Consider the following 16077-nt stretch of genomic DNA (forward strand, 5'->3'; position numbering starts at 1 on the left):
ATAAAAGAAAACAAAAAAATTGTCGAAAGAGAGAACAGCTCATTTGCCCTGATGTTTGTTTTACACTAGTACTGTATTCATTTAGTTGGGGACGAGTCTCCTTTCACGCTTCATATTTGTTTTATGAACAAAACTCAGATGTGAACAACTTCACAATGCTTATGCTACTAAAGTAGAACTATAGTCATGCTTTTCAGGGTAAATTAATATGAAATTGTCATTATTATTTTTTTCAGGTGATGTAAAGCTCCTGTACTCCCTGCTCATAATCATGATTACACTGGTATATTGTGGGGTAAACAACCTCAGCTGACCAGTTTGTCTGGTTGCCACATTTGTGTAGTATCATTGAAACATTTATTTTGAGCCTTCTTTTGTCATGTCATCTGGTGTGATCATGATTGGAATGTGTCATATGATTATGTTAGTTTGAATTTAATACAATGTGACTTTTTGATGAACTAGTTAGTGTGTGGTATTTTTTCCATGTACTGATGCTGCCAATATAAAGGGAAATTATTTAATTGCAGAAAGTGGAAGAAACAACATTATCTAACATGTTTGGAATGGTCCACAGCAAAGCATGAACGTTAGTAGTTTCAATGCTAGGTTTTAGACCACATCTTAGATTCCTAAATTCATTGTTGTTGGAAAAATGTCTAGCATGTCAAGCACTATGTGTTATAAGGTTTTGAAAAGCTACACTGAATGAAGTATATGTCTTTTTATGTTTAGACTATGTACAATGTTTATTTGCCTTTTGTTCATACTCCTTCCAACTTAATGACTGAATGCAGCCTCAATCATCATGACTGATGTTACTATTGACTCTTGTGCTCAAAGTTCATATAGGCAGCTTGGCATGCTTTGCACTCTAGAGAACCTTCTCTCAGCCACTTGCCAGATATGTATCAGGGATTTTGTTATAATTCATCTACCTAATACATTTGATGAAACTTTTAGCCTTAACCCTCATTTTGTAAATACAGTACAGGAAAAAAAATCTTACTCTGAAGTGTCAAATGCCGAAATTAGATCTCATGGCTCATTCATTTCCTCTGAATTTGTTTTTACTTAATCCAGGGCTGGCTTTCATGCATTTAAGAATTTGAAATGTGCTAACTGTAACATTGAGCAACCACATATCTTCACTTTGTCCATGCAAGGTAACTGTTGACATTGTCATTAAACATTAATAAAAGCAATGGCTTTACTGTCATTTTCAATTTTCGGTCATGTATTTTAAAAGGTAATTTTGGAAACAGCATTGCATGCCAAATTTCTGGTCCTACGCCCACGATTCTCACCACTATTTACCGCCCCCCCCCCCCCCCCCCCCCAAACCTCACTGTGTCTTTTTAAACGACTTTACTATTCTCACCTATCTCTCTTCTCTCTCACCGAATATAATCATGGGAGACTTTAATTTAAACGTAGATAATCCAAATACTCCGCTAACAATTGACTTCACTTCTTACCTTGATAGCCTTGACTTCAGCCAACTTGTGGATGTTCCTACACACATAAAGGGTCACACACTTGACCTAATATGCTACTGTGGTGTGTCTCATTCCAACAGCACAGCTGTTTAACTCCCAATAACAGACCATTACTTCGTTACTTGTAACGTTTCCATCTCACTCTCCACCACCAAAACACCCCGTTCGATCAACTTTCATAACATCAAGGGCATTAACCCGGACTCTTTTGCTTTAATGTTCGCCTATTATCTCTGGACCCAAGCTCCTCTCCTGATGATCTGGTTTCCCGCTACAACTCGGACCTCAACGACATTCTTAACTCGCTCGCTCCTGTCAAATCCCGCTCTGTTTTATTCACTCGTTCTGCACCCTGGTTCAACGCTCATCTCCGCTCCATGAAATCGAAAACACGCCAGCTTGAAAGACTATCGGAGAACCAGACTCACTGTTCACAAAGATATGTATACCGCCCAACTTTCTCTCTACAAGAACAGTATCTCTCATTGACTCATTGACTCAAATACTGTACTGGAAATACTCTGGCTCTCTTTTCTCTTTATAACAACAATAATTCAACCCCTTATTTCTCTACCCCCTCACTTTTATTCCTCTGACACCTGCAATTCTCTCCTTCTATTCTTTTCTGAAAAAGTCAACAAAATCCACCATAATCTTGGCTCCTCTATGCCCCTCACTTCCCCCAACCTTCCTACCCCCTCTCATCTCTTATCTTCTTTTGATCTCCCTCATCCCTCTACAATCTCGAAGCTCATAACAAAATCCAAGAATTCCTCCTGTCAATTAGATCCCCTCCCAACAGTTCTGGTCAAATCCTGCTTGCCATCTCTCCTTCCATTCATTTCAGCCATTATTCACCCCTCGCTGTCCTCTGGAATTGTCCCTGTCCCCCTCAAAGCGGCAGCTTTCACACCAATTCTTAAAAATTCTGGATCTGATTCCAATGACTTAAAGAACGTTGGCCCCATTTCTCACCTTCCTTTTAGTTCTAAAATCCTAGAGAAAGTTGTGTACTCTCAGCTACACTCTCACATCTCCCAGAATGAACTCTACGAACCGTTCCAATCTGGTTTCCGCCTCCTGCACCGTACAGAATCAGCTCTCTTAAAAGTCACGAATGATTTTCTTTTGGCAGCTGATGCCGGTTTACTCTCCATCCTCGTCCTTCTTGACCTCACTGCAGCTTTTCACACCATTTCTCATCCCATCCTCCTTGACAGACTTTCCTCCATAGGGATCACTGACACGCCGGTACGCTGGTTCCACTCTTATCTCTCTGGCCGCTCTTAGTTCATCCAAATTAACTCCTTCACTTCACAGTCCTGTCCTGTATCATCTGGTGTGCCCCAAGGCTCTGTCCTGGGACCTTCTTCCCTTTCACTCTGCATCTCTGAAATTAAATTCAGGTTTACACATAACTTCCTCGAACTTAACAGCGAAAAAACTGAAATTCTCCTCGTTGGTACCAAATCCACCTTGAGCAAAGCTAACAGTTTCTCTCTCACTATTGACAATTTGACCGTTTCTCCCTCCCATCAGGTGAAAAGTCTAGGTGTCATTCTTGATAGCACACTATCTTTCCACTCCCATATAAATAACTGAACCCGGTCTACGTACTTCCACCTACGCAATATCAATCGTCTTCGCCTGTCTCTCACTCCTCATACCACTGCTATCCTCGATCATAATCTTGTCACCTCCCGGATTGACTATTGTAATTCACTTCTCATTGGTGTCCCTTCAACTCGTCCAGAATTCTTCAGCCCGGATCATCACCAGAACCTCATCCTTTCAACACTTCACCCCCGTCCTCCAAGAGCTCCACTGGTTCCCGGTCAAATATAGAATCAACTTTAAAATTATTTATACATTTAAAGCTATCCATAACCTTGCCCCCCATACCTATCTGACCTTCCTCTAATTTCTATTCCCTCTCCTCAGTTGCGTGTTATATTGCATTGTGTAACATGATTTCATTATGTATCTGCTCAGAGGTGTCGTTTGAGTTGGGTTAATTAACAACCAGCCCCTGCTAAAAAAGGTATTTTACTTGAATTTGAAACAAATGGGCTTTTCTACCGTCAGTACTCAAAGCAATGTCAATACAAAAAAAGCGAACACTATACAGTGAGACCTCAACTTACGAACTTAATTGGTTCCCAGACAGAGTGTGTAAGGTGAAAAGTGTGTAACTCAAAAAAATAATTTCCCATAGGAAACCATTAAAATGGGAATAATCAGTTCCCGGGTTTCCATAAAATATACTTTTCAACTAAATAAACCTTAAAACTACACACAACATACCTTATTCTATGTATAATAAATGTGCTACTGTATTGTAATGAAAGAAATACAGTGCATTGTATCATAAAGTCACTTGAATTAAGTTTATGGCTTGATGGAATGGCATTGGAGGTCGAAGGTCAAAGGGAATTGCTGTTTGGAAAGAGGCGCATTACATGAGGACTGTAATTAAAGAAATAAACTGTGCTGTAAAATAAAGTTTTATTTACCTTTTTGGTGGTCGTTGATGGCTTATGGAAGGACAGTCACCTTCCATAAGGACTGTTGGTAACTTAACCTCTGGTGCTGTTCGGTCGTGTGCTTCCGCCGAAGATCACTCCGCCAGCCATGGTGGGTGTGTATTATGAAAATAGTGCTTATTATAAGGTTTAATTTTCATAAATTTGACGTTTGTAAGACAAAAAGTTTGTAAATTGAGGTGTTTGTAAGTTGAGGTCTCACTGTACTTAAGTACACTGTGACCTCATTTAACCTACTGATGACGCACCGGGATCATGTGGGAGTTCAGTCTCTTGCTCAAGGACACTTTGACATGGAATCGAAACACCGAACTCCGGGTTGGGAGAGGACACTCTGAGCCACGGTGCCTCCAAGACTCCTCGAGAGGAAAAGCACGGTATGTTCGATTCCAACACCCACATGAGTTTTCCCCCGTGTTATCAATTGAAAATATCCGATGATTGAAATCAATGCATTGAATGAATTTTGGGAAGGGTAACCCTATCGTGATTTTATGCCACATTTTATATACAGTCGTCATAATTTGCAGACACGCACCGCTTCTTCGTGATGTCCCGTTTTTTTACACTGCCCCTTTATATACCCACGAGGATAGCAAGTTTAGCTTCCTGGTTAGGTGAAAAGCAGCGTCAGCGGTGCCACTCCTCCAACAAGGAAGGAAGGGCGCATCCCTGATCGGAAAGCTAGCTGGCTAGCTCAGGCCAGCCCAACTCAACACAATCATGGCAGTAAACCTGAGCAAAAATGGCCCCGCATTAACAGCGGCATATACAGAAGTCGTGAATGAAAAATCCGATACGAACTGGTAAGACACAGCAAGTTCAAATAACGCGGAAACTTTGAGGCTGAGAGGGAGACATTGCGGTGTGATGCTGGTTAGCATGCGAGCAGTCAGTCCTGAAGTAACGTTTAAGTTGTCTGTTGTGTTCACGAAATGTTACTCCTAAACCTCAACATATGTTACAATGTCAACCTCCCTTTATTTTTGTTCACTCGTTAGTGTAGTCGGCATTTGGGCCATGATCTTGCAATCACAACGAATGGTAGTTTTATATACTCGAATCGAAGCCTGTACTCCATAATTAATTCAGAACATTGTATTCCAAACGTTTGAAGAGTTGTTTCATGTTTTGGATGAAAGGTGATTATTTTTAAACAACGTCTGATTGTGAGTCTGGCAATGCCCCCCACTTCCTGGTTCAGCTTTGGGTGTCTTTCAACTTCAACTTGATATGGTTCTCTGGTGACATCCGCTCTTGTTTAAATAATCGTCACTTTTTGTCAAACTATCGCTGCGTGTTCTTGGCTCGACTTTAAAATGATAGATAGTATCACCACCCTAATATAACATGTAGAATAAATATGTCTTTGATCAGCTCGATATGCCGGTGACACATAGAGGTAGAACGGTTAAATATCTTTCCACTTCCAACTCAGCTGTTCTTGCTTGTATTGCAACATTTGTGAAAAATTGCAATTAAAACAGTCTTATCTCCATGAAAGCTGGGAAACACTGTTACAGATGATAATCGCACATTAGAGAACATACTGGTCCAAATAGGACAAAAGCAAGTACATATTTGCCTCAAAAAATTAAATGGTTCAGTTTCCATTTGTATATACATGTACATGTATTCTCTTCTTAATTGTTCTCAGTTTATGCTGAGAATGGATGGTGGAGGCTTGCTTATGTTTCACTTTTGTCCAATGAATGTCCGCTTCTCCCTGTTTGTTGTCATATTCCTCTTCTTTGCTGTCATTTGGACTGACACAATCCAACAAAAGTCACACACCCTTGAGTTCGAAAGATTTACTGTTCGATGGTTGAGCGCGTCTGCCCATTTGGGTTGATTATCAAATTTCTGGTCTTCAACCTTTGAGATTTTATGAAAACAATCAGGATGTCTGCCTTGCAGTGTTTTTCTTTTGTATTTTCCCACAGTTTTATGACAGTTTATTCACAAGCAGGAAATAATTACATGATAATGTGAGACAATGCATTAGTATCTGATGGCAATATTGACCTATGCAAAGATGGTGATTCCTGTGTTTTGATCACAAGAAGAAATCATTTTAACCATGTTTTTGTTTGTTTAGTAGCCGGATTGTCATCTTTGCAGCCATTGTTTCATCATTCATTGATCATCTTGTTCTAAAATCTAAACATTTGCCATATTACGGACATCACAGGAAGATTTAAAGGGGACATAATGTGCGAAGTTCATCTTTTAATTGCTTTGTCAGAAATAACTTGTTCTCTCAAGTGCCAGCCCACTCATCAAGTGTGAAAATACACAAGTCAACCAATGCCATAAAATGTCTCTTGAAAGAAGCCATTTTGAGTTTGGTGGCCTTTATCTTCGCTGGTGAGTCCCCATTGTGGGATCTGCACACTAGTTGACAAGTGAAGAGCCAGCCGCCTCCACAAATGAATATACAACTGGTGGATTTACTGCCATTTATGTGCTTTCCTCTTGTGGAGTAAAATACATTTCAAGGGTATGTGCTCAAATACAACTTCATGGTGACGCAAAGCTATCTGACATTGGCACACCTCAAATTAGAGGGGGGCAAGGAGAGCTATGTCACGATGAACTGCCCACCCATCACTAAAAGTATCTCTCTACTGAACATTGGTGTTAAGATAGAGTGACTTGTGCGCTGTAATTCTAAATCCTCGGGGTATTTTGACTAAAACGTATCACATATATGTTATGAAGAAACATTTTGGAAAATGCCTCATAACAAACACAATTGCTATGGCTCATTTCACATGCGTCAATAAAATACAAAACTAAAACCAATCAAGCTTCAAAGTAACTGGACGAGAACAGTATTGTAATATGTTTTACTGGCTCTCCTCCTCAGGGCCTTGTTCACCTACGAAGGAAACAGTAATGACATCCGCCTGGCAGAAAAGGGAGGTGAGTTATTGGTTTCGTCGTTCATCAAGCTTTTGTCATCTCGACACAAAAGTATCAAATGTGTGTTGGAATGTCTCTGTCAGCATGCAACTGCAGCTTTGGAAGATCAGGACAAAGCAATCGCATGCCCCTGCTGTCTCAACCAGTCATTTGCAAAGCGAAAAAAGTTCCCTGTTACACAAGCAACCACAGTAGACATTTGACTATTGCCACAATGTTTGTCTATCAGATGGTGGATTGGAGGAGATGGTTGAGGAGCTAAACAGTGGAAAAATCATGTATGCCTTCTGTCGGGTCCAGGATCCAAATTCCGGTCTCCCTAAATATGTCCTCATCAACTGGGTCTGTACTACATTCCACCGCAATACATTTGTCGTCTCTCACTGCTGAAGTGGTACTTTAAAACCAAGTGTTTGTCTCTTAGACGGGTGAAGGAGTGAATGATGCCAGAAAAGGACTTTGTGCAAATCATGTGAGCTCCATGGCAAACTTTCTAAAGGTAACACCACACTCATTTGAATACACATGTGACTTTTTGCCTACCATCTGTTTGCATTTAAAACTTGCTGAATTGCACAGTCTGCATCTTTCGAGGATGACATGAAGAAAAGATTATTCATCAAAGCTGGATGCATCCATGGAAAATGGCTCAGTTGGAAACGTTTCAATGTCATAACATTGTATATCATAAAAGCAAGCACCTGGAAAGGCACCAAGTTCACACCAGCTTATGTCAGACTGAGCAGTAAATGGAACTTGAACTTTAATGTCTTTCAGGGGGCCCACGTTACAGTAAATGCCCGAGCAGATGAGGATGTGGAACCTGAGGTGATCATGGAGAAGGTGGCCAAGGCCTCCGGAGCCAACTATAGCTTCCACAAAGAAACCTCTCGCCGCTTCCAAGACAGCGGCCCTCAGGGTCCCGTGGTATGCCTCATTCATTGCTCAGCCTGGAAAATTAGAAGTAAGGAGTATTTGGGAATGGTCAAACTTAATTCTGCGATGTTGCTTAGTGGCTACCTGTTTGAGGTCGAATTGATTTCCATGTTTGGTCGTAAGTCAGGATGGCGTCAACTTGCTGCCTGTACTGGATGCAACAGAAATTGAAATGGACATTTTCAATTTAAAAAGGGATCTCAAAAAGAGAGTATGTGAGGTACAAATTTCAACTCCACCAACTTTGGAGTTTCCAGCGAAGATGTTTTTAACAGCTGGACATCCCATCTTGGCTCGAAGCATGTTGCCATTCTTTTGCATATTTCTATAAAACAGAAAGACTTGGGACTTGGTTACAGTTGCCTCTTGCATCTGAATATTAAAACATCCACTTCTGCGATTTGGATATAGCTTTTTATTTTATGGCCTCTTCTGCGCTGAGCATATGGCACATTACTAGGCCATTCATTGTCTACTGTATGTGCTGCCATGACCACCAATGTCGCATACAGTGATACCTCAGCTTACAAATGCTTTAGCGCATTAACTTTTCACCTTACGAACATTGTAATCTTGGCATACAAACTATTTTTCAGCAGACGAACCAAACCACACAGCGCCACGGTGACTGGCGGACTAGTTTTTGGCAGATGAACACCAAACCACACGGTCGAACAGTGCCACGGTGGCTGGCGGACTAGTTTTCGTCACCACTTTTCTTTGAGTGCAGACGCGGTTTGTTATTGAGTGGAGTACTTTTGCTATGATGGGACCGAAAAATACCCCACCACAGGCTAGTGGTAAGCCTAAGAAGACAAAGAAAATTACGGTTGAGTAGAAGAAGGAGATCATCGAAAAACACGAACGTGGCGGGCGTTTATGTGACTTAGCGTACCAGTATCAGTACGCTAAATCGACCATTGCTACGTGTGGCTAAGGCTGTTTCTGTGCTGTCTAAGCAACAGTGTCAGGCAATAGAAGAGGTGGAAAACCTTCTGTTGCTTTGGATTGACGAAAAGCAGCTAGCAGGGGACAGTGTGAGTGAGAGTATTATCGCCGAGAAAGCACGGCGACTTCACTCGGATATCAACAGGCAACTACATCAACGACCATCACAAAGGTAAATAAAACGACTTTATTATAAAATAAGGTATATTTTGTGTAGTTTTAAGGCTTATTTAGTCGAAAATTATGTTTTATGGGGACCTGGGAACGATTATTCTAATTATTAATGGTTTCTTATGGGAAATAATTGTCACTGTACCATATTTGAAAACATAACATTAAATCTGAGCAACAGCATTCTGTGGCAACAAATGTAGCATCCAAGAGAACGGGTGGTTGCAGAGGGATTTCAAAGTGACAACAGTAAGAAAGTTTGGTGGAGTTGTACAGTGAATGTCATGCAGAAATAAAACAAGGACTGTGTCCCAGCAGGGTGTGTGCTGCCGATTAGCCAAAGTGTGCTGGAATAGGCTCAAGCTAACCTCAGAATCAGAATCAGAATCAGAATACCTTTATTCGTCCCGCAATGGGGAAATTTGCAGTCCACAGCCTATCTGTACTGCAACAAGGTAGCAGTATAGAAATGCGCTCAGTGAATATCTCTGAACATTTTCATTGTATAAAAATATTTTTCAATCTCATCACATTGGTACACTGCGATTTTCGCGTTATAATCTAATGTTCAGATTAAGACTGAATGCATTCAAAATGCATCGAACCCCATTTTCCTTCAGTTTAGTTTTGTTGCCCAATGAAGTCACGCTCTGTGTCTTTGGCACAGGGTTCCGTGTACCAGAAGACAAATGCTATGTCAGAAATCAGGAAGACCAACAAGGACACATTCTGGGCACAGGCAGAGGTAAGCACACTGTTGCTTTGTCTGATTTTCACCTCCGATACAAACAGAATGAATCTAATTTTTTAACGCATCGTTGTGATTAAGCTTGCTTTTTATATCATATGCACACGTCAGTCTGTCTTGTCATTTTGTCCCCCAGAAAGAGGAGGAGAGGCGTCGCCTGGAGGAGCGGCGCAAAGCTGATGAAGAGCGCCAGCACCTGGAGAAGGAGAGGAAAAACAGGGAAGTCAAGGAGGCAGCACTCAGGGACCAACGAGACAAGGAGAGAGCCGTTCAAATTGAGCAACAGAAGTAGGTGGCAACAACCGAGCGTTTGTCTTGACTTTTGCTCATGACATTGATCTGATTTGAACGTTGCTTTGACAGGAAATACCAGCAGCAACAGGAGGCTGACCGCAAGGAGCAAGACAAACACCGCTGGGTAAATGTCTGTCTCCTTTTGTTTTGTGGTTAGGTTTGGGTGCAAAAAGACGAACCAAAAAGTACAGTAAAGTCTCGTTATATCGATATCGGATATATCGATAGTCCCGGTTATATCGATACTATTTCTATGCACGCACGGGAAAAATTACATGCAAACAGGGTCGGATATATCGATAGTCCCGGTTATATCGATATTTTTTCGGACTCCCTTGAATATCGATATAACGAGACTTTACTGTATATTTGAGTTTTTCCATGTTGTCTTTGCCCTCAATATTCTCTTGATTGACCTTTTTTATGTTTATGCTTAACATGCACATATCCATCGAGAAGTTGCACAATAAATGTGGAAAACCAGTATTTAATGTGACCGACAGGCGCAGCAGGAGGCGATCCAGACAGCTCAAAAGAAAACAGTCAGAGGTGGGGAATCTGTGGAAAAGGCCCATGTAAGTTCCCCCCCTTGAACTGGCCGGCACAGTTGTTTTCGAGTCGCTGCCATTTTAAAGCGCCAATACGACGGTGTCACCCTTCATTCACGACAAGACAGATCATTCAAAGAATATACGCAGTTCATCTATTCTGTTTAATGGTTAACATCACACTCATTCAGACTGGCAAAAGGAGTCCATCACTTCCACTTTCCAAATAAAAATCAATTCAGCCTTTGTATTTAAATTGAAGTGGAAAAAGACTGTTCATTTCTCTACTGAAAGGACAGATTTCAACTCAAATACTTGTGCAGGAACAACCTGGGCAATTTTATTGTAACACCATTTTCTCTGTGTGTGTTTTTGTTCTATGGATCTGCTGATGTCTGTGTCATAGGAGGCAGCTTCCCTCATCTCTCAGCGAGCTATGAATCCCAGAGACATGTTCAAGCAGAGAGAGAGGGGAATAGCTCCCAGTGATGCCAATTTGCCCTCCGCTGCCCCTGCTAGCCCCCAGCCAGGTATTGTACACCCCACTGCACCCCCATTCCCTTTTCCTTAAAATTCAGCAGCTTCCGCTCTTTGCTAGTGGTGGCTACAAGCTACATTTGTCCAAAACGGTCTCCTTATGGGACTCTGCCTGTCGATGATCAGACTTAAACCCGTTGGCCTGTCTCCATCATGTGTCTCTTCCTCTATTTTCCTCTCCTCATCCATCTGTGCATGCTTTCGATTCTATGTGCGCCCCCTACTTAGGGCGTCAGCAAAGCCCTTTCCTACCTAAGCCTGAAAATGAGCGGGCCAGCTCCCCTCAGCGCCAAGCCTCCCCCGTGCCTGCAGGCTCCGCCTCCCCCGTCCATGCTGCAGGTGTGAGCTTATATATGTATACACACACACACACAACACAACATATCAAGTGATGGTTTGCCTAGATCTTAATTGTGCCAAGGCATGTTTTCCTTCTGGATCAACTTCATTCTGCGTTGTGAATCACACAAGGGTGTTCCCACTATTCTGCAGTTTCAGTCATACTAAATGAGGTTTTTAAGTTCGTATTTTTATGGGAATTCCCAGTTGCCCATGCACTTTTGAGCTTTCTATAGCACACTAGGAGAGCAATAAGGCACACTGAGCACCTTGATTCATTTTACCATTGTACTTCCAATCACTCATGCTGTCATGACATTTTTTTTTTAATCACCCCTCACGTCTGCTACCCGTGGTGGTTTTCAACCTGTGTGGGCTTGTGTGTGTACATGCATGTCTGTGCTTGTGTTTTCGGGTAATAAGAGCCAGATTTGGATGATGGACAGTCCAGGTGTGAGTATGACGCACCGGACGTGGCCCCAGAGGAGCACTCCAAAGGTGGGCCATCGTCTGTCGTATTAAGCCTTTCTCGCAGACACCAAGTGGCCCTCTCATCTGCTCTAAACATGATTTGCCACCAGCTTCTCTGGGCCTCCCAGTCAGCGGCAGCAATCCGCTGCTCCCTGCTGGTAGCTAAATGCATGACAGGTTATTTTTCTTTTCACAGAGGAAGCCCCAGCCAGCCCCTGTGTACAGGAGCCTTTACATGAAGACCCACCTCAGGTGGTAGTTCATTTCTTTTGCAGCATCAAAAAAATATGTATTTAGGACGCAAATAAACCAAATTCTCTGGCGGCAGATAGAGGAGAACAATTATGAGGTGACTGCTGAGGAGACACCAGATAGAGGAATCTGTGCTCGGGCCTTGTATGATTACCAAGCTGGTAATTATGTTTCATTTTACTGTATTATTTTTAAAACGCCGCGCTTGCTTTTTTTGTGGGGTATCCCAACTTCCTGCAGTTCACAAACAAGAATTTGTCCTTGGGAAATTGAAAACTGTGAATTAGTGCGTGTGAATGCTTATTGGATGTGATTCTATTTGCATGGCATTACACCGTAGTTAACTTTTCCTCTTTCTGAAAGCCTCGTGAAACTAACTAAAAAAAAACCTTTTCATTAATTTACTGTAGATTTGGGCGCGATTTACGACCAGCCATACTCGCGTCCGCCAGACCCTTTTTTTAATTTTTATTATTATTAATTATCCATCTGCCACCGCAATGCACAAGTAGCCAGCAACGCGTACTACAGTTTTAGCCAGCCAGCATGTCACACACGCACAGCAATCTATTGCGTGACTACACTCAATACAGTAGTTATACAGTGCAGATACCGTCTCGGCAACATCTCTTGTAGTGTACTGTACACTGCTTTTTTTTTTTTTACTTCTGCGTCCGCCTGATTCCGAGCGTGTGTGTCGGGCGACCTCTTCGGCGACCTCTTCTGGCCGTTAGCAGGGAGAGCAATATTCTTTAACCCACTATATAAAATCTAAATATGAAAGCTAAATCGATATGAAATATAATAAAACGGTACAAACGACACTAAAAGGTAAGTATAACATTTGTAAATGAACTGTATGGTAAACAGTTTTGTATACATTACAGGTACAGTTATACAGTAATAAAAATCGATAATACGAAATGTAAAATGATAAAAATGACACTAAAAGTTATAAAATTTATAAATGAACTGTAAACACTTTAATATAGAATAGTATTCAATAGAAAACATTGCTTAAAAACAACAGATTGACATTGTATACTATCTTGTGTAAATGTCACATCGGTCATTTTGAATGGATTTTGACTTCCGACCATTTGGCTTACGACCGTTTTGTCGGAACGGAACCCGGTCGTAAGTAGGAATGTTTCCTGTACTTAATTTATTTGCTCAACATTTTATGTTTTCATCTTTTTTTCATCTGCATTATAAAATGAATTTTTCCCCAGTTTCTTAAAACATTTAAATCCAAGTTAGTGAGTGAGAAAGTGTAGAAATATGATTTCTTACCGATTGCAAACATGTAATCAATTGTGTCCTGTGGTTAAATTGAGCTGTAATCGGCTCTATCTAAGGTGCTACCGTAATGAGGAAAAGCATAATCAGAAGTGGAGATGGTGTTTTGGTTTTTGTATGGACTGACTCTTGTGCTCCCTAGCGGACGATACCGAGATTTCCTTTGACCCTGATGAGATCATCACTGGGATCGAGATGATCGATGAGGGATGGTGGCGAGGCTATGGCCCAGACGGCCATTTTGGAATGTTCCCAGCCAACTACGTCGAGCTCGTGTAGGCAAGCGGATTCACCGGTTACTTAGGGAACGTCCCATGAAGAGTCCTCCACTGAACAAGCTTCTCTGCATCACGGAGCGATGAAACGCCTGGCTATTTCAAATCATTCGCATTTTGAGGTCTGAAGCAGGTACCGTACCTCCACCTCCACCACTTGACTTGTAAATGTGATGAGCCTTAGTTTGTTTGAATCTTGATCGTTTCTGCGCATATGCAGCACTTGAGTCCACATTCCTTTCAAAGTGACCTATTTATCTGATGTCATCAAATTACTTGCTGTAGTAGCGGGGGACGGGCCGGTAATTCAAGATTGTGGTACTAATTTCATTTCAAGCCTCTCTTGTTTCTTGCATTTGTTCTCATAAAACCGGATGTCCCTTTTCTTGTGACTGACCATAAATTATGTTGCATTTCAAAGCTTTTTGAAGTGGATGTTATAAAAAAAAGGCACATTTGTGCTTTCTGGAAGGGTTGACTTTGTGATTAGGGTGAAAAAGTCACTTCAAGTTCCTTGGGGTGTGTTTTGTGGCTTTTTGGTCTCTCCATTTCAATGTACTGTATTTCAACATTTCCGAGGTGTCCGAATGAGAAAAAAAAACATTAAAAACGGTACCCTTTCCATGATATAATTTGTTACATGCTATGTTGCAGTGAGTTGTGAGAGGATGTAATAACAAAAACACTTTTTGTGAGATTTAATTTAAACCAGATTCTTGTATGTATAAAATATACTTCCGCCTTCGTCGACGAAGACGGAAGTATACGCCGAAACATGTCAGGTATTTGAACACCTACAATACATTGTAAGGAAAGAATCTGGTTTAAATTAGATAGCAAGACAGGATGAACTTAGTACAACTATAACTTTTTGTGAGATTTTAGTGAAAAAGTTTAATTTGATCTTGAAACATTCTAGCGTTTTCAGAGTATCATTCCTGATCAGTTCCAAATCGATTTGAAATATCGTGCAATGTGTCGTTCTATGCCAGTCTATTGTAATCCAGCCTTTGTAATAAAATGAATAAATCCCGTTTGTGGTCAAATTTTCTCATATTCAAAACCCATTTTGTCGATGAGTGAATTGATCTGAAAAAAATGTATTTTCAGAAGTTAAGCAGGAACCCTGATGTCAAGACAACATATCTTAGGTCGTTTCCTGGAATCAAGTGGCGCGTGGGGAATTTACCCACTTGTTGCATACGTTTCATTTCATTTGAAAAAAAAAAAAACCATGTTGCCTTTCATGCATTACTTTTTCTGACTCTTTGTAATGCAAACGCTGGGTGGGTCACATTTAAGAAAAGTATGGGTCGTATGTGGCCCGTGCCATACTTTTGCCAACCATCTCAAGAATGGTAAGCGGTCCAGTTTGGTGACATTTGACAGTGCTTTGCAAAAGATTTGTGGTTTTGAAAATGTTAATGGAATTCCAATCCGCAATTGTGTAGAGGCCACTTTATTCTTTCTTAGCTTCCAATGAGTTGTTTTTAATTCACTTGATGAAGGATACACCTGATGTTGCCATGTAGCTTTAAAGGACAACCGACTATTTCGGACAAGTTGTGTCCATAATTTGTAAAATGGCCTCAAATGACTTCTGTTAAGTGTATTTTACAAAGATTCCACCGCATATAGCAATATTTTACATTTTAAGACTTGTGCTGAATATTCCGGAAGTCTTGTTTTTGAGTTGGTGACGAGTCCGTACGTGACGTCACTGAAAGAACGCCCCTGACCGAAAAAAAAGGACACATTGTAGCAGTCCTTCCATCATGTCAATGCTTGTTTGGTCTGAAAACCTCATGTTACGCCAGAAGAGGGTGTCCAAGCTCCATATAAGGAGTTTATCAGCCTGTGGAAACGCAATACACTGTCATGTCTACAAGAGGTCGCCATTTTCTGCCTCTTTTCTGGGACGCTACATTGCAATCCAGATGCCTCAAAATGACACGGAATAAATTATTTAATCAAATGCAAACATGTATGCTTTCCTCTTCAGAACTATTTGAATCATATTCATAACTGGATATGTAACAAGAAAGCATATTCTCCGAATCTGAAGCCATTGTTTTGATTCGCCAGCAATGCAAGAGTCTTGGCGTGACGTCACGAACTGGGGGCGGGACTTTCTGAAAATGCTCAATTCGCAGCTCAATTCTGTGCACATTTTGGACACTTTAAGTCATTTTGATTGGTGTTTTGCATTTGAATAAAAATATACTACGTGTTTTGGTTATTTTAGATGCTATAAAACGTTTTTCTGATGTCAGTTAGGAAACAAAAAGGTGA

The 16077-nt window shown here is 41.1% G+C and overlaps 2 protein-coding genes across 9 annotated transcripts in view; both read left to right on the forward strand.

Moving 5' to 3' along the window:
* ube2d4 (ubiquitin conjugating enzyme E2 D4) overlaps nt 1–1205 on the forward strand; it is a 21384-nt gene extending 20179 nt beyond the window's left edge. For 3 of the 4 annotated variants that reach the window (XM_088994721.1, XM_088994722.1, XM_088994723.1), the window contains one exon: nt 1–1205. This exon is cut by the window's left edge and continues 1025 nt beyond it. Coding sequence is in view for 1 of the 4 variants with exons in the window: in XM_088994724.1 (XP_088850850.1) it covers nt 237–313 (77 nt within the window). In the remaining 3 variants the exon portion in view is untranslated. The other variant, XM_088994724.1, reaches the window with a different exon arrangement.
* Nucleotides 1206–4282: 3077 nt separating this feature from the next.
* Nucleotides 4283–14819, forward strand: dbnlb (drebrin like b). Of its 5 annotated transcripts, none has more exons than XM_088994726.1 (15): nt 4283–4419; nt 6912–6967; nt 7197–7309; nt 7392–7466; nt 7745–7894; nt 9690–9767; nt 9907–10058; nt 10134–10188; nt 10568–10639; nt 11019–11142; nt 11378–11488; nt 11912–11986; nt 12156–12211; nt 12288–12372; nt 13653–14819. In XM_088994726.1, exons 1-15 carry the CDS (start codon nt 4298–4300, stop codon nt 13787–13789), a joined length of 1461 nt encoding a protein of 486 aa, XP_088850852.1. In that variant the 5' UTR covers nt 4283–4297; the 3' UTR covers nt 13790–14819. The 5 variants fall into 5 exon arrangements, with proteins under 5 accessions (XP_088850852.1, XP_088850854.1, XP_088850855.1 ...); XM_088994727.1 differs by lacking the exon at nt 4283–4419 and adding an exon at nt 4681–4848; XM_088994728.1 differs by lacking the exon at nt 11912–11986.
* The last annotated feature ends 1258 nt before the right edge of the window (nt 14820–16077 follow it).

Source organism: Hippocampus bargibanti, linkage group LG04 (genome assembly GCF_051943395.1).
Source record: "Hippocampus bargibanti isolate YZ-2025 linkage group LG04, ASM5194339v1, whole genome shotgun sequence".
Lineage (NCBI taxonomy): Eukaryota > Metazoa > Chordata > Actinopteri > Syngnathiformes > Syngnathidae > Hippocampus > Hippocampus bargibanti.